General features: G+C 35.4%; 1 protein-coding gene across 3 annotated transcripts in view; it reads left to right on the forward strand.

Annotated features, from left to right (window-relative positions):
- The window catches only part of PLCL2 (phospholipase C like 2), a 104,930-nt gene that overhangs the window by 66,443 nt on the left and 19,457 nt on the right, over nt 1–19,030 (forward strand). For all 3 annotated transcript variants that reach the window (XR_005858059.2, XM_015281813.4, XM_046929181.1), the window contains one exon: nt 5,926–6,001. Coding sequence is in view for 2 of the 3 variants with exons in the window: in XM_015281813.4 (XP_015137299.2) it covers nt 5,926–6,001 (76 nt within the window). In the remaining variant the exon portion in view is untranslated. The remainder of the gene's footprint in view (nt 1–5,925; nt 6,002–19,030) is intronic.

Raw genomic sequence — 19,030 nt, forward strand, 5'->3', positions numbered from 1 at the left:
GGTGATAAATGGAGGTGTTAAACACTGTTAGCTCAAGTATCAGCCCTTGGGGTATGCCACTAGTGACTGAATCAGGCCTGAGGACCTCTTTCTCTTGAAAACTGAGTAGCATTGATCTAGCTGTCAGGTAACTGTTAAGATTTAATCACTGGTTATTGAATTTTGAACTGAGCTCAGTAATGTGAAGAGGAGTGTCCAGCTTAATGGAAGTTCACTTCTGTTGATGTTCATGTTAGATAAAAGCATGTTTCAGAATGCTTTCAGACCCCTCCCCATTAGAACAATTCATTTGGGTTCTGAGGTTTAAAATGGGTTCAGAATCTGATTTTCCAGTACATTTCCTTCCTAGTGCTATAGCAGCATTCTCTTTCAGTTGAAAATAAAAAGTCAGTATATATTATGGTTCTAAACAACTCTTCATGCAACTGCAGAGCAAGCTGACTGGCAGGTGAGACTGGAAGGACTGAGAACAATTATCTTGCTTATTCCAGTGTCATAACAAAACACCATTTTGATGCAACAAATTTGAATACTGGACTGCTTAGATAGAATTTATATGTATATTTAGTTAGAGCTGACAATATTTTGTTTGTGTTCCCAGTTCATATGGTGGCACCAGTTTGGCCCCTGAATAATAAACAGTTTCCAGAAATGTCACAGAAGTATATCTAATACACTCAGATTCTAGAGGAAAGAAGAATGTGAAGAGCATTTTGTGGAGATAACTTTTTAAATAAAGATTTGGTTTATGCCTATTTTAAATATGGTTTTTACTGTTGGAATATAGATCTGACAGTATTTTTGGCACGTGCTCTTCTTTTGTAGTGTGCTTTAATTGCTAAAAAATAAAATTCATCCTTGATGTTGCAATTCTCCCACTGAAGGTATTTTCTCTCTCTGAGTACCATTAGCTGGATTCTTGTAAAATGTATCTGATATATCTCTTGCTATGCTACCTACAAGTTCCAGAGGAAGTAATAAATACTATAGTGGGCTTTTTTTTTTTTTTTTTTTTTTTTTCTTCCCCTATCTCTCAATGATTTCTGTCTCAAGGTCTGTATTCCTATTGGAATGTAGTGAGTAAAATATTTAAGTTTCAATTCAATCTATGTCTTTCCTCTAAGTTGAACAGGATGTTCTGTCTTCTACCAAAAAAGCTATCTTCATCAGCCTGGTAATAATAAATCTTGACTAATTATTCAAATTCAGAATAAATTCAAGTAGGGTTAATAGAACGTGCATGTACATCCATGTGAGCCTTTATATGCATATATATATACTTATACAAGTATATACTTATCCAGGTATGTGCTTACATATATTACATATTGCATGTATTATATAATATGTATTATACATATTATATTATATACATTATCTTACATCTCATACATAGTTATATACATACATGTAGACATACACAGTATTAGTTCATAGACCTCACCTCTTCAGTAAAACAAAACAGACAGATATTTTAAGTATATGATTTTTTCATTTGTTTTGTGAAGATGCAGTCACATAAAGGGTGAATGTTACCAATAATAGTGGTAAAGTTCTATTAGTTGGAAACAAGACATGTTTTTCATTTCTAACCATTATAACCATTTATTTTCTAATACAGGGGCAATATACAGTTATACAGGTCTCTAATCTTCACTGATAACTCTGGGCTACTTATCAGTGACCCTTAATAGATTAAATAATGCAAATATTCTTATCCTCTTTGTTGACATTTATTCTTTTCGTTTAATTACTGAATGTTTTTCTGATAAGTCGGTGAAATGGTTGCATGATTTAGCAAATGGAGTTGAAGGAATAGATCAAACTGTCAGCCTGTCAAATTGAAAGACTTCAAGGCTTATAAGGTTTACCATTCCGTGTTTCTCATTTTCCATTGTTCAGAAAAATAAGAGCATAGTCCAGCCATTCCTGACACTTACACTGTAAGCACCAGCACTCTAGTCATAAGATGGATGAGAGGCAGGAATTGCAAGGAGAGCTGAAACAATTCCAGTAAATGTTGTATGTTTCGCCTTTAAAAAATATTCACTGGATATTTGGAATCTGCACTTCTGGAGGAAAGCAACAATAGAAATGGGAATTAATATTGTAAAAGACAGAATAATTAATCTTTGTGTAATATTTGTTCTGCTTTTAGAATAGGCGTGGATAACTTGCAGTATATTTTTAATGAGGAGCACTTCTAACTGGTTGTTCCCTATTAAGCTTGTTTACATTTCTCTTTCCAGTTTTGTCACTTAAAACACAAAGTTAGCAGTGGTTAGGAAATTCCTGTTTTTTGATTGCCTTGTTCATTATATACTTGTGTAATGTACACTAGAATGTAATTTGTTTTTCTCCTCTGCTTCCACAACTAATTCGCCTTCAGAATTTCATTTCTCATTCTGCTTACAGACATTCTGTTTCTCACACTGAAGCTTCCGCTTACTCTTCATTTTCTACTTTGCTTTTGTACCAAGCACAAAACACACAAGTATAATGTGAATCAAGCTGATTTTCTGTTTAAATAGCACTATTTATACTTAGTTGTTCTACATGCTGTGCCTACCAAAAAGTCTTCAGTCTCTGTTAATATCTGCTTGTATGTTTCTGTGATACAATTTTGGCTAAAATTCCAGAAATAATTTGTATATTGGAACACTGTATAAGGGTTTTAACAGATAGCTGAATACTTACTGAAAGGCAATTGCATGGTGAAAAGCAGTATAATAATAAGATTGTAATGAACTATTATTATTACTTTGTTAATCAAACATAAGTAAAAGGTGATGTGGACATGTACACACCTTACCGCTTGGTTCTTTCTTTAGTGAAAGATTTCTTTTTGTTTACAAAAACAGCATGTAATTTCCCTTGACATCAACAAAATCGGGGTGTAGCATTGGTATTGATATTGATTAATTGCTGGTGGGAATCAACCCTTGAATTTTTATTAGTTCAGCCAGTTTTGCTTAGTGATGCTGTTAATCTTAAATACAGCTTTGTATGTGTTTTAAAGGAAACTGAAGGTAAAGAAAGAAACTTATTCTGGTATTGTTAATATCAAAATTTTTATTAGAATTATTTGTCACCTTTTTTTTTTTTTTTCCCCAAACTTTGCAAAGGGAGCATTACATTTGATCTAAGAATATTTTTCATGCCAAAACTGTGAAATTTTAAACCTCTAAATTATTATGTCTTCTTCAGTGTTAAACTTATCCCAATGGAAGAACACTGATACTGTGATCTGTTTCTTTTCCTTCCACCTGTAATACTAATGTGACTTTCTTACTGTTGCAGTATAGGAACTAAACAAAGGAACACCATGATGTGAGCGTGTTTTGTCATCTTTATATTCTCTTTTTTTTTCTAAAAATTAGTGCAGTGTCCCAGAACAGAAGAGTAAGTTTTCTAATCTACCACTGTTTCCACCATTTCTGAATTGTCTGCATGTAGAACGTATTATATGGAGGAACTGAGGGCATGGAAATTATTATATACACGCAGTCAGAAACACAGGCTAGACTAACACAGTGCAGTCATAATATTTTGCACAATCCTTCCAGCCTTGGATAGGCTGCACAACTGCTCTGTTAGGAACTCCAATCAAAAATGTTCTCAGATTAAGAGAACAATCCCATGTTATTGTATGTTAGGATCCTGACCAAATGAGTTATACATGTTCAGCATTTAACTTTTCAAAGTGATTTTCAAAGCAGGAAAAACTGAGAGCGGAGTGCTTTACAGTATCCTTTCAGCTAGTAAGTAAACTAACATTATTGGTTATTGGAAGTATATTTGCAATTGATGACAACCATGTTTTGGCCCTCTTCACTTAAGTGCATTACAGAAGGAAATGTGTTTCTTGACATATATGTTGAGACAAGCAAAATCCTTGCCTTTCAAGCAAATTTATGGTTGGTTCATTTCAATTTCTGTATACTGCTTTGAAAAACCAATGATGATGAAATGCTCCTTGACAAACTAGGAATAGTGAATTTGCAGCACTCCCTATAGAAGGCTTTGTGGGTAAAATATGCTCTTGTTTAAAATATGTATCTCTGTATAATAGTTGTCTTTATCATACCTAATTAGTAATTAGCATAATTCTATGCATAGGCAATTTTTGCCTGAGTGAGCATTGGTATTTATATTCAAAGAACAATCCAGTTAAAAATGGGTAAGCTAAAATATTTCCCTTGCAGCTTAGCAACCTGATCCAGTTGCTATTTTTTCCTCACTTATTGTTATAGTTTGCGTTTCTTTCTTTCTTTCTTTCTTTTTTTTTTAAACTGACATAAGTCAGGATAAAGATACTTTGAAATTATAAACAGATTAATCAGGATGCAAAGGTTAAATGTAAAAATTATCCAGTACAGTGACCTCCACAACTGTAGTTGTAGAAATTGACCTAGAATTACCTTTAGATACTGCATCATTTACTTAATCTAGATTTTTGTGTAGCTGAAAATGATAGAAGTCTGTAACATAGTTTACATCCCTACAGGTGGTGTTCCTCCTTACTTTCTTGCACACTTTCTGTGATCCAGAATTTGGGGCTCGTTTACCCACTTCTCCTAATTCACTTGTGTCTCACTTGTAGAATCATAGAATCACAAGGTTGGAAAGGACCTACAGGATCATTTAGTCCAACTGTCCTTCCATCACCATTACTACCACAATCTACTAAACCATCTCTCATAGTTCCTCATCCAGACGCCTCTTGAACACTGCCAGGGACAGCGACTACACCACATCCCTGGGCAGGCCATTCCAGTGCCTGACCACTCTCTGAGAGGAAAAGTTTTTCTTTATGCCTAATCTAAATCCCCTCTGGCACAACTTGTGGCCATTTCCTCGGGTCCTGTTTGTTGCCTGGGAGAAGAGGCCAAACCCCTGCTCATCACAACCGCCCTTCAGGAAGTTGTAGAGTGCACTTAGAGTAATGTTCAGAAAATCAGCCTCAATGTCAGTGGCACTCAGCTGGGGAAAGCTTCCTCTACTAGGCAGGAGAAAGGACTGCTGTAGTCTTAAAACACTGTATCAGTGAGCAGAAATTTTAGACATGTTTGATTTTCTTTTTGTTCTTCTGTAACCTGAAATGTTCCTGCTCGTAATAGCAGTTGTATTTCTTAAGGAAAAGAAAGTTCCACCTCAACACTCAGATAACAGTATATCTAGCATAACCAATGTTTTGGTGAAGGGAAATCTGCACACAGAAGTAACATCAGAGACATTAATGGTTAAGGGGTAAAGCACAGTCCATCCTTGTGAATACATATCCTGGGCTGAAGAATCTGTGCAGATCCATTTTAATCAGTGTGCTTTTGGCTGAGTTTCCATGAAAGGCTTTTACTTTAGAAAGATCAAGTAAAGGAATCATTTATTGTCCTTATCCTCCAGTACAAGCCTTGAGTGATTTGTTTTCCTCCTTAGCATTATCTCATTCACATGCGCAAGTCAAGCCACAGAAAGGGAAAATACAGAGGAGCAAATCTGGAAAAGCAGTGGCATGATAAATATGGAAACAATTACTGGGTGGTGAGCCATCACCATCCTGAGTATCTGAGTGACACACGAAGAGGAAACCTGCATCCAGGTTGTCTCTCCCAGGCCATCAAAAGCAAACCACCTGGTAAACAGCTGAATAATTTCCACATGTTTTGATAGACAGTGAGTTATGGAATTGACATTTTACTCCAGTGTTCACAGATCCTGACCCAAAACCATCATGTTTTTTATGTCCTTAAGCCACATTTGGGGCACTTCTCTACTTGATCATAACAAGGAAGAAGAGTGTCTTCATTATGCTTAAAACAATTTGATTATTGATTTGAGTTTAAATTAAGAATATTTTTCAAATTTGAAATTGCCAGTAAAAATTGTATTTTACTGATATTTGTATATATTTTATTTTCTCTACAGATGATTCAGACCATCCGGACTCTAGTTGAAAACGCAGATAGCTTATATGATAAGATAGTCCAATGTCAGAAAGCAGGTAAGCGCAAGCTGTCTTTGAAAACTATTATAAAGAATTTATGACATTTTTCTTTATTTCCCAAAACTTTTGATTGAGTTTGTTTATTCAGCTATAGCAAATATAGGCACACACATATATGTGTATTAGTTTACAGAGGTGCACAACAACAGCGGAAAGGATATTTCAAATAATAGAAATCAAATGTAAAAGTACAGCAGCTTATCTTTGGAAATCATGAATGTTTTATGTGTGGACAGTATCTTGTCTCTATATTCATTTGCACACACAGTATATTCAAATGCAGGCACAGGATTACAGGAAAGAAAATGATACTCCTTCAGTGAAGTCTTTTAACTGTGTACTAATACCTAGTCTTCTGCTATGTGAGAACTTTTTTGTCCTGGAAGCTTAATGGCCTAAGGACCCCTGGTGAAATATCTTGTCTTCTGAAAATTACATGATAATAGCGTAGATATTTTGTCCTATAGTTTCTGTAGCACTGTTAAATGAATATGCTCTGGTCCTGAGGATATATTACTTACCATATTGTCTCTTTAGAATAAAATCATTTTGTTACAATTACATGCACCTTCTGTGGCAGTTTTTTCCTAGCCCGTGGATACACAAATCTTTTTTTTTTAAACTTTGTTGTGATCCATGGTTCCCACCTACACATTCTTTGGAAGTTTTCCTGTTTACGATTTTTGGTTATCGGTATTCCACATCATAACATCACGTAGTGCACTGGGAGTTAAAGAGTTAATGCTCCAGTTCCGGGCACCTGTCCGGAAGAGAAGAAAACCTACATTCCCCAGAACACTTTGCGTTCAGAGAGGAGATAGAACCCCTGGCATGGTCACCTGATTTTGCCTTATTCCTTTGGCACTCCTCCCTGCTGCTCATCCTAACCACACGCATCGCCTCAGCACTACTGTAAGGCCTACAGCATGCGAAATCCCTCTGTCCTGCTAGTCACGGAAGAGGGCCAAACCAGCCAGTAACTGTCGACACTGATATATTTGAAACAGATTGTATAAGTCAGTTTGTTCTTAGTCCTTCCACAAATTGTCCCCTTCTTAGTCCTTCCACAAATTGTCCCCAAAAAATGTTGTAACATTTTTCTTTTGGACACTAATTTGAGTATTTAAGGCTACTACTTTATTTTGAGTAGCGTTTCTGACCATGCTGCTTAATCATGCTGGTTTCTTTTTGATCACTCTCAAATATTTTTTAAATAAGGTAACACATTTTCTCAGAGTAATGGTGCATCTCATTTTGCATCAGAAACAGGAAATCTGCTAGAGAGTGTAAGTATTTGCAACCAGTAGTGTCATGCACAAAGCTGTTAGGACAAAAGCTTTTTTATATAAAAATACATTTTTTTTTTCTATCTGATATTCAGCATTCTGTAGCTGCCATGATCTTACATAGTTTTCTTTCATTCTTTGGTCTCCTTCATTGCTGTCCACAAAATTTCAGTCTCTCTCTTTACAAACTCTTTTCTGCTAACAGGTGTCTTTCAACACAGATGAGATGCAGGAAGATGTACCCACTCTGAATTTCAGGATCTCCACTGTATTAGCATACACTCCTTAGACTCTGTAAACCTCAGTCAAACCATAGAATTGTCAAAATACTTGAAAAGTTTACCGTGTCCTATTTACTTTAAATGGTGAAATGTAAATAATCATAAATAGCATGAGTGACAAAAATATTATTTCACATATCTTGCTGGCACTGTACCATATTTTTTAGCTACAACGCTGTGTCAGACAACTTAGTTCCCTTGGTGAGATGCAAAGCAAAACCTTGTTGCCTATTATCTTCATGTTTTTAAGAGTTGTTACCCTTTAGAAAAGATTGCTTGCTGCTAGGTTATACACATTCCTGTAAAGTTGCACTTGTCTGATCTTCCTGCATCGTACAACCTTATTTGATTTAAAGTGCAATTGGGTACAAGAATACTTTGTTTAAGAAGGCTAAAGACTTAAAACGAGTGGTAAGCAGTGAAGAGAGATTTTGATCTCATTTAGATGGGAAACCTACAGCACAATGACATAAGCCGAAGTATGGATTATGTAATAGATGCTGCTATTTAGGGCAGCTGCAGCCCTGCAGGGTCAGGGTATTTGTTAAGATGAATGAGCAGTATTAAATTACTTTTCAATATCAATGATTGTCAAAAATTTTCTTAAGACTAATTGATCTCAGTAGATACTACTCTATTTAATTCTGTGTTACAGATTATACATTTTCTAGTGTAGTTTCTTGATAAGGGAAAAGCAAAATTAGGTATTTCTCAGTGGATTTTTTTTTGTTGTTGTTCTTTGGGTCAAATAGTGAAAAAACTGGAAAAATTAGCAAGAAAAACTGATGAGGTGGGAATAAGCAGTAAGGTTATGCTATCATTAACGGGCTTGTAAGAGAAATGTGTCAAACTTTCTTTATTAAACCATTTTCTGGTCTAACTGTAATGTTAAGACTTTGGCCCTCTTTTAAAGATCAAAACTAATTTAGAAATAACTGAAATATTATTTCTTAGATTGGTAGCCTTTAGAATAAGCAAAGATGTGATTCTTGCTATGGCTTTTTTCAGAATTCAGATTGTTTGCAGTTAATATTCTCTAGGAAAATGAAAACATTTGATAAACTTTTGTTTTTCCCTTGGTATTTAAAAATTAATCAGTATCAAAGAGCTTTTACAGTTTCTCCATACCAGCATACTAATTTCAGCTCAGTACATTCTATTCTTAATTATGTATTGAAAGTATTTTAGATAGAACAACTAGTGAAAATACGTGAAGAAAAAATTGGAATTACTTTAAAATGATTTAATCGCCATTTATTTTGTTGCTACTAAGCCAGCTGAACATAGTACAAAAAAGTAAGATTTAGATACTAAAGGGAGTTTAAAGGTAATGCAATCTATACCTTTAATCTTTTTCAAGACCTAAAATGCTCATATATTCTCTGGAATAAAGAATTTGAATGTCTGGGTCATCTTATCCCTTCCCTGTCCTCCTTTAGTTTCTTCCACTTTTCTGGAATCACCAGTTGCACTTAATTCAAATGCTGTCTGAATTAATCAGTGGTTAAAAGAGAGAACCAAAGCTTAGGTTGCATTTTGGTGTTCAGAGGCAAAAGCTAAGCAGTACAGTTGGTATTCCAAGTGTTCATTAAATGATCAGCAACAAATCACGAGTGAACACAGTTTGCTGGTGACAAGAAATTGTCGAGAGTACTCAAATCTAGATTGGACTGTGAAACAGTGCGGTGGGAACTTGTGACATTAAACAGTGAATTGAATTAAACAGTGTGTGAAATGTAACATCAATAAGGTAAATTAACGTGCACATGAAAAAAAATAGCTGTGTTGATACCTGAAAGAAATGCATTTAAGTTTACTGTTTTAATTCAGGAAATGGAGTTCTCCAGCACTGTGTGCTGATCATTCAGATCTCTTTTTATTTTTTTCTGTATGATTTTAGAAGTATAGTTTTCCCTAGTTAACTGTGCAGCCAGAACTCTTGTTCAGGTTCTAACCTTCTGACATTTCGACACCCTTGTCCTTTTCTCTGAGCTTGACCGTTTTAGTTTTACCTTCCTGACATTTTCCTGCTCTCATTTTGAGCATGTTTCTCCCAGTACTCATCTCTCTACTTTTTCCTTATTCTACATTGGCTGAGCTGCTTTTACTTTTCTTGCAATTGCTCATCTGCTAACAAGAGTTTCCATTGTCTGATAGCTAGTGAGCCATCATCCTGCTATCTATCATGTTGCCCCACATACTCACTGTAAACATCCACAGGGCTGTTTCCTTTGAATTGATTTTTAAAATTCTCCTACAAATATAGCTGGATTGACACATGTCCTCCTACTACCTTAACAAAAATAGCTTTCGTTGCTTCCTTGCACTCACTCCTCTTTCTTTGCCCATCTGTTAACATTTTTCCTTATGGTTAGATCCCAGGTTGTTGGAGCAAGTACTGTCTTATTTATTCCATCTGTACAGTGACAAAACCAGCAGGGACTTGGGTTATTAAACAGTGCAGGTAGTAAAAGACATAAAATGAGTACATGTTTTAATATGTACTCCAAAGCAGTCTTTCTGCAGTATCAGAAACAGGATGCTGTTTGAAGAAGATCCAGCCATAGAGGATGCTGTCAAAGATAAACAGTGCACAGTATGCACTGGGAAGAAGTTATGTCTGAGCTGCATGCAAAAAAGATTATGATAATGACCATACAAGCACTGCAAATTCTTCTTGGAATTGAAAACTAAAATAATAAAATTCATTTTGTTTTAATAGCTTTTCAGCAAAACTGCATGTTTACAGAGCTGTTCCCTTTACTATTTCTTTCCATTATTTGTAGTCTAAATTGGTTTTAGACTTAGGGTCCACTATAACAAAGCATATAAAATGTGGAAAAAATAGTATTGTACATTATATCTTAAGTGCATATTAGGTAATCCACTAATAGATGAAAATAAATAATTATAATTAAATATTGAGGAGCACTTTTGATTAAGTATATAGGCAGGCAGTTGAGGTTTTTTTAACCAATGAAAGAGAATGACTAGAACAGTTTTTCCCAATATTTTTGCAGTTAACTCTGATTTGGAAGAGAATTTTCAGTTTCTTGACATGCTATCGTATTATTTACACAAATGTCAGATTTATTAATCTGTACCTTCTGACATACTGTCTTTCACCAGCAAGTCTTGATTTCTGATTAGAAGCTACAGCAGCTAAGGTTGGCTTCATATGTGGGGTACTGAAAAAATGCTATTTATCTATTACTGTTGGACTTCATAAGTGAGCAGTATTTAATGTGTTTGCATCAGTACTCTGTGCTGATCTTCAAGTTAAATCTTAGAATTGAATCCTTCTGTGTGTTTTTCATGACGTTCACTTTTAAAAAGTAAAACATCTATAGTATTTGCACCCAGTGCCTAATCTCCAAAATCTATTTGACTAAAATAGCACTTTGAGGCCTCTTTAAAGTCTGTCTCCATTCTTCTGAAATACATGCTTTTCTCCACTTTTTCCTTTCTCCCATTTTTTAATAAGCCAGCTATCAAGCTGTTTTATACTCCGCAGTTATTTAATCCTGTCTCTCATGCCTTGAATATTTTTGAATCCACATTTCCATCATGGGGAGAAAAACATGAAGAAATAGACATGGAATAACCACCATGGATGGTGTTTTCTATGATAATCTGAAGTATCACAGAATTGTAGGGGTTGCAGGGGGCCTCTGGAGATCATCTAGTCCAACTCCCCTGCTTTAGGCAAGTTCCCTAGAGTAGGTTACACAGGAAAGTGGTTTTGAATATCTCCAGAGGAGGCTTCTCAGCCTCTCTGGGCAGCTCATCCCAGTGCTCTCTCACCCTCAAAGTAAAGAATTTATCTCTCATGTTCAAATGGAACTTACTGTGTTCTAGTTTGTGCCCGTTACCCCTTGTCCTGTCTCTGAGCACCACCTAAAAGAGCCTGGTCCCATCATCCTGATACCTACCCTTTAGGTATTTATAAGCATTGATAAGATCCCCTCTTAGTCTTCTCCATGCTGAACGGTTCCAGGTCTCTTAACCTTTCTTTTTAAGAGAGATACACCCGGCCCTTCATCATCTTTGTAGCTCTCTTCTGGACTCTCCAGTGGGTAAATGATGTATTCATGGAATCATCTAACCTAGCACTTTTCTGAGGAAAATGCGTATGCTTGACTAAATGTATCTCAGTGTCATTCTCATGGTTCAAGTAGTCATTTGTTGAACATCCTAGTTTGGCCTCACCAGCACAGGTGACAATAGGTGACAGACTATGCTTATAGCTGAAATATGGTGTTAGAAGTCTAGGCTCTTTGCATTCTGGTTGTGATCACATCCAGATACTGTGCTGGTTTTCTTTATATTCTCAGTTCAACTTCATTTGTAAGTTTATTTTGCCATGTACATTTATCTTTAAATGCTGTACTTAAAAGATTGTAAAAACACTTAAACTAATACAGAGCTTGCACTGTTCTTCTGAGCTTGCCTCTTTACATAAAGCCTTTTTTTTTTTTTTTCCTACAGTTAATTTGATACCAGCAATGTGAAAGATCAGGTCATATTAGTGATGAATATCTAGAGCAGCATGTTCAACTTCCAGTAACTTCAGTAGCAAAAATAATTGTAAAATATGGTTATGTACTAGAAATAATACTGTTGTGAAAGACGGAAATAATAGTCCCAATTTAAGTGGGCTTTCCCTAATACAGAAATATTTGCAAAATTTATCTGATATTAGCTTGCAATTTGTATTTTTTAGCAGTTGCCTTCTATGATTAACTTGATTAAAGGGGGAAGATTAATTATATATCTGAAGATATATAGAGGTACACTAGAATGCACAAGTACAACAGACATTTTGTGTGCTAAGGTCTGACCAGAGGTTATATTATTATCCTTACTAAGATCTAATCCAAAACAGCAGGAAAGAATGAGGCATCCTTTTCTTCCCTCATCAGGCTGTCTGTATCTACATGTGAGGACAGAACAAGTACAACAGCTGCTAAGGCTAGTCAACACTTCCAACCTATCCATAGATGGAGGTTAAGAAAAAGCAGTAAATTGTTAGAAATGATACAGTTGAAAGACAAATTTTATAATATGTTTTATTAACTGAAGGGCTATGCTTAGAAGAGATGAGTGAGTTTTCAGAAGCACATTCATTTCATTCTTCGTATTTTAAACAATAATAACAAACTCCAAGTTAAACACAGGGTGTTTAACACATAATTGTGTTAATCAGATAATTTGATAGAAAAAGGTAGCCAACTTCTCTGGAGCAGAAGGTAGCACTGAAGAATGGAGAAGTAGCATTCTTATGGAACAGAAAGAGATAGTAATTACTATTGCCAGTGAAACAATGTGGGCACAGCAGGATCTGAAGACTGGGAGAAATTACAATGTACCATAAATCAATGTCCTTATTAAGTCTGCTTTCTAGCATTCAATAACATTAGGAAATTTTTTTCTTAGACTTTCAGTGATCTCTCTTGAGGATCAAAGTTGATAAATAAAATATGGAAACAGCAGTAAGTGGAAAAAAATATTCCGGTCCATTTCCACTCTTTGTTTCTAGCCTTATTGACAGCAGTAATTCGTTCTCATGTGGTAGTGGCTTAACTTCACCCACATTTAGAAATGTGATTTGTCCTTGTAGCCTACAGTTTGCCAGAAATCAAGGGTGGAATACTATGGATCTTCTTTTCAGTGCAAATGTCTTAATTTGTGTAGGCTTACTTTTTGTGTATTTTGTACACTATTGTACAAAAATATAGGCTCATGAAAAGTGTAGGTGTGTGAGTCTTGAGTATTTCATCGCTTGATAAACGTTCTGTTGACTTTGTTGTCTAGAAAACATTCTTGAAGGTGTTTGAGAAAGTTGGAGCTTGTTACTACATTTATGGAAGTTACCAAGGTGTAATTAAGTCATGGCCAGATGTCCTCTTTGTATCTTCATAGCAGCATACATTTGGTGTTACAGATACTTTTGATTTATTCTAACAGCAGTTCAGTAAAATGTTGGTGTATTGTAAGACCATCTTATGGCGAATTACTGAATTACTGTGATGAGTATAGAACTGGATGTATTGGAATTGAAAGACTGAATACTAATGTTGGTAGCAGAGAAGATGTTTTTAGGCAGATTGTGATGCCATTATCATTTGAGGTGTTGGAATAAGAAAAGTACCTTAGGCATACAGTTTTTCTTCCCTACTTTTCAAGAATAATGGAGCATCAAAAAGTGTTTTTTACTCTCTAAGTGGAGGCAGAACATGGCTGGTTACGTATGGGGAATATTTCTACTTAGTAAGAACATACAGCACAATGCCAAAGAAGTTGAAATAATTAAAAAATACTGATCATTTTATTTAGTTAACGTATCATTTCATCAACTATTAACCTAAATATTTTGAATGCCAATAATTCTGACCTGGAACTTCTTGAAACTAAAGAACAGCACACATAGAAATTCTAATCCTCTAGTTATGATGTAAAATATTTTGGGTGACTTCAGTGAAAAGTGGGTGCTTTAAATTATGTGTGCATCTAATCCTTGTTCCTGTTAAGGCTCAGTTTTTGTTAACTAGAAGTGATACAATACAATGCTGCACTGAGAAGTAGTTTATTAAAGTGTGTTTTAAATCTTTGTATGAAAAGTGTTCTGGAAGCAAAATTACTTGAGAATTTACAGCTATAATAATTCCTGTAACATTGTCCCAGACATTCAGGAAGTATGGGCTAGATAAGAGAACAGTGAAGTGGGCTGGAAGTGATCTGACCAGCCAGGCTTAAAGCATTCCCTCAACAGCATTTACCAGGCAGACCACAGCATTTCGCCATATGTAGATTCTATACAACAGGAGGTAAAACCTTGTAGTTAAGGCGATGTAGTTCAATACATTATAATTCATAAGTGAGACTGAGCTATCTCAGTTAACGTAAATGACAGGATGTGATCACTACTCAGTAGTAATATTTGCTCAAAACAGCACAAACAAACCTTAAGATAATCTTCTAAACAGTGATATTAAAATTCTTTTCAACATTGTGATAAATGGGATGGATTAAATTCCCATTAGTTCATTGCACTAGTAATAAACTAGATTAATTCTGGTACTATAATTGGTAATTGCATAAGATAGAGCAGGATGCAAAAGATAAGTGGGTGTTGTCATTCCTGAGCTGTTCAGAACCATGGGTGTTTCACCTTTTTCAAGCTGTTTTCACTTGGTTAAGTTGGTTAAGTCTGTATGATTAATAAGAAATCAACTTGTTGTTATTGTGTTGTATGTCATTCTATACACAATTATGGTGGCTGGGATTAACAAATCTATCATAGATGATTTCTCTCAGCATGAGAGGAGCTCTTTCCTCCCAGGTCTAATTTTCACTAGAGACAAAATCTTATTGCAGTTCTTATTTAGTCAGGTGTTTCTGAGCAGACATTTTTCTACTGAGCCTTTCTCAGCTCCTTTTTCAACCTTTCCTGACAGCTTCAAGTCCTACAACCCTAGAATTTGGAGTCTGTATACATTAGTATGAGTATCTTAGCTGATGACTGTTAAAATTAATTTGTGGAGATGGAAGTGGGCAGCTTTTGATAGGAGATTTATGGCTGTCGTCTTAGTCTTTGCACTGATCTAAGTCAAGAGCTTTCATACTCAGATCACTTCCATCAGCCTTCTGAGAGATGTAGTGCTTCATTTCACATCAGTTAAATGTTACACTAATGTCGTTAGTTACTGATGACAATACTTTTGGTTTTGATTCAGCCTAAGATGCTATTAAGAGCAAATCTGTGATTAATTTGTAATAGACCTTTCTGAAGAAGGGTAGGAATGGGGGATGCTTTCTGGCCAACACTGAGGGGCCTTCATACAGTCTTCATTTGCCATGCCTACTTGCTGTGCAGGTTGCAGCAGAATGAAATGACTACTAAGCATAGCAAATGTACGCTCTGGCGTGATGTGGGGGTACTTAGAGAGTGGTCATGTTGCCACGGTTCCTTATATATCACCTTTTGAGGAATTCTTGTTCAACTCTATACTGTTTATGTTCATTTTTTTTTGTTTCATACTGACCTTCAGTGGTAACACCACATTTAAAAGTCAAGAAATGCATCTCTTGAGAATGTAGACAAAGCATGCTCTTGTCATGTGTTCTGTTAAAGGAAAAAAGGCCATCTTCCTCTTTCACAAAGTAGCAGCTCTTTTATTGTTGAGGGACTTTTTCACTGGGAAAAGTACAACTAAACGTTAATAATGACATTACCATTGCATTAGTGTACTCTGGCATCCTATATAATTTTCATTTTATAATTTTCATTATAATTTGTGGGTGATGTCTTTCTTTAATAGCTGCCAGTAAAAATGGAAAGCATGAGTAACTTGTGTTTCTTGCATTAAACAGGTGGTATATGTAGAAATATGTTAAGAGTGATAAATCAAATTAGTGTAATGACTGTTACCAGATGTAACAGAGATGTTAGGCAGTTCAAGATACTAATGGACTAATAATTCTAGAAGTAGTTAAGCCCCATAAAGTTAACTTGCTTATCATATCTTAATGACAGTAAGAGCTGAATTTTTGCTTGCAAGGATATAGAAAGTCCTGTGAATTTATTTATTAAAAAAGACAGTTTTTTTGTAAGCTTATCTTAAAGGCACTTTCAAGTGACTGTGTGAACATATTTGTCATTTTATTAATGAATTGTGAATGAAAATCTCTTTCTTCCCTTTTTCCTTTTATCTTCTGAAAGTCAGTTTCATTTTGGAATTTAACACTTCTGTTATTACTTTGCCAATATTAATGCATGAAAATAGCCAATTCTGAGGGGAAAAAAACACACACAAAAAACACAAGAAAAACAAGCAGGGACAGAGAAGGAGAATAGCAGGAGAAATGTAGTCAATAGGTAAATGCTGTGCTGCATTCATACTTCATAAGTAAGGCTCAGGTTGCCCATATACTGTATAGGGAACATAGCTAGCTCCTATCAGTAGATGGAATAAAAATGAGACTGATACAGTCCAGAGGTGAAATAATGAGGGGTGAAATAATCCATTTTAGTTTACCTGGCAAAATAGTAATAGAAACAGAAATATCACTTAAATCTATTTGCCTCTGGTTTTTTATGTTTAGGTTTAGAATGGGATAGCTTTTAGTTTACTGTGATAATGAGGAGTTGTCCTTCCCTGTCTGTAAAAGAGTTGAGGACAGAGGTGTGATTAGTGATTAGTGATTAGTGCTTGTTAAGCAGGCAGCTCTTTGCCAGAGTTTCACAAGTGTATGCCTTGGTGGGATCATCTGATATCATTTTGTTTTCTGCAAACGGGCAGTAAGATGTTGCTGCCAATTGCTTGGAGTATTTAGTTGGAGTGGAATGGCTTTGACAAAACAGAAATGTAGCTCAGATTGAGTGTGAAGAAAGTGATCATCACAGAAAGTCCTCAGTGTGCCATAGGTGATGAGTTCTTCTAGCTAGCAGCACATTTGGACACTGTTGTTTCCATGTCTGTATTACCATTGATATTGTATAAATTAGAATAATCTATAATCTGCAGAGCACCAATTTCACATCATTTATGCAATCCCTCAGCATTATTCTTAATCTGAGAGTAGCTTTGCTTCATGGTTGTTATCAGTCACTAGTGCCCATGGGCTAGGATTTGAAGGGGAGCATTTATAAAGATGGAGATGAGGTTAATACATCATTACTGCAGTTCTGTAAGTGCGCTGCTTGCACTCTTGTCCACCTCCCTTCACTTTTTTTTTTTAATGTAATATCAGCTGATAATGGGGTTATGCTGCAAGTCACCTCCTTATATTCCATGCACCTTGCTTATTTATTTATTCTGCTGAGAATTGGAGTACAGAACTCCAAGTTTTTCAGCATAGTCTGGGAGTAAATGGTGCAGATAAGACAATCTCTATTGTTATGGAGGCTCTCAAAGTGTAGTGTGGTAAATATGGATCTATGCATCATCTTTCCGTGATCATATTGGGAGTTTATTATTTCTTTTTATGATCTGAACAGGAAACAGATACTTGGAAACAGTGATGGATGAAGGAACTTTAATTTCTCCCCTGGTTTAAGATCTGAGGAAATGTAAAATGAATGCTTTTCTTAAGGCTATACTCTCAATGCAGAGGTAGAGCTATGGAGAAGTATTTTGAATTAAAAACAACACAGTAGTTTAATTCAGGGAAGGTACATGCTGTCTATTTTTCTTGCAGTAAAATTTAAACAATAAGAAAATTTAACAAGAGGGTTTTTTGTTCGCCTTTGAAATTAATTTATGAATCATTCTTAATCTTTTTATCTGCATATATATTTATGTAGGAATAAGGTAAGCAAGAAAATGATGAAAACATTCAGTCATATCTTTCTTTTGTATTAAGACATGAGTGTGAGGCTGAGAGATTACAGAGAGGAACAGATACAATAGTGCCCTTAAAAGTCAACCTGCTCTAATTAGGATTGACAGACAACACAGGTTTGTATGTGGATTTCATGGCAATTAGTTCCACATAAGTTTTAAAGCACATCTACTCAATAGCGAATAGGAGAAATGAATCAATGTAGTTAATAGAGTAATTTAGAATCACACTATACCTTGATTTTAAGTTCATAGCTGTAATTTTTATTATGTAACTTTGTGTTATTACTGATGGAGACCTTCAGAGCACAACTTAAGAAGGGAGGAGAATTACTGTAACTCAGGCTGTGCTGCTGTATATATCCATGGAAGGACATGCTACTTTCTGTGTAAGAAGGAAACTGTGTTTCAAACTTCTTTGTGTATGACTTGTAAGAGCATCATGGAAAGCAATTTATTTATTATTATTAAATTTGTGTATTTCATTCAGTTAAAATGTACGCTCTGGTCATTCTACTGCATTGAATTTTGCAATACATTTTTGGGTTGGGGTTTGTCATATGCAAGTTGCATGGAAACAGTAGTTTACATGAGTGTAAATGTCTTTGGTGGTTCACTTCCCTGCCACCTCTTTCACACTTGTGCCCTTTCCCTCAGGGGTAAGGTGAGAAGGCTGTATTCCGCATGGCTCCCAGCATGTAAATTGGACAACTGTGATGTAAATTTGGTGCGCTCTGGAGCAAAGCACAAAAGAAATTTGTTGGGACATATCTCCTGACATTAATGCTTCCATTTCACAGTGATCCACAAGAAGGTCTTCACATGTAGTGCAACAGATACTATTGTGATTGAAGAATATTTTGTGTAGTAAATATTTGTTTGGCTCCGTTGTTTCTATGGCAGTGACCCAGCAGGTACTGCAGTGTAGATTTTGGCTTAGAGTGATCTGAGTATATTGGCATGTTGTGTAATTTCACAGATATATTTGTGTTTGAAGAATGAAATTTCAGAAGCTTTTTCATTGTTATTTATCTTTTTAGTCTCAAATCACTGTTTCTATGATCACAGAAATACATGAAAACGGATACTATATTACTCCCTCTTTTACTCTCCACA

This window comes from Gallus gallus, chromosome 2, assembly GCF_016699485.2.
Source record: "Gallus gallus isolate bGalGal1 chromosome 2, bGalGal1.mat.broiler.GRCg7b, whole genome shotgun sequence".
In the NCBI taxonomy this organism is placed as follows: Eukaryota; Metazoa; Chordata; class Aves; order Galliformes; family Phasianidae; genus Gallus; species Gallus gallus.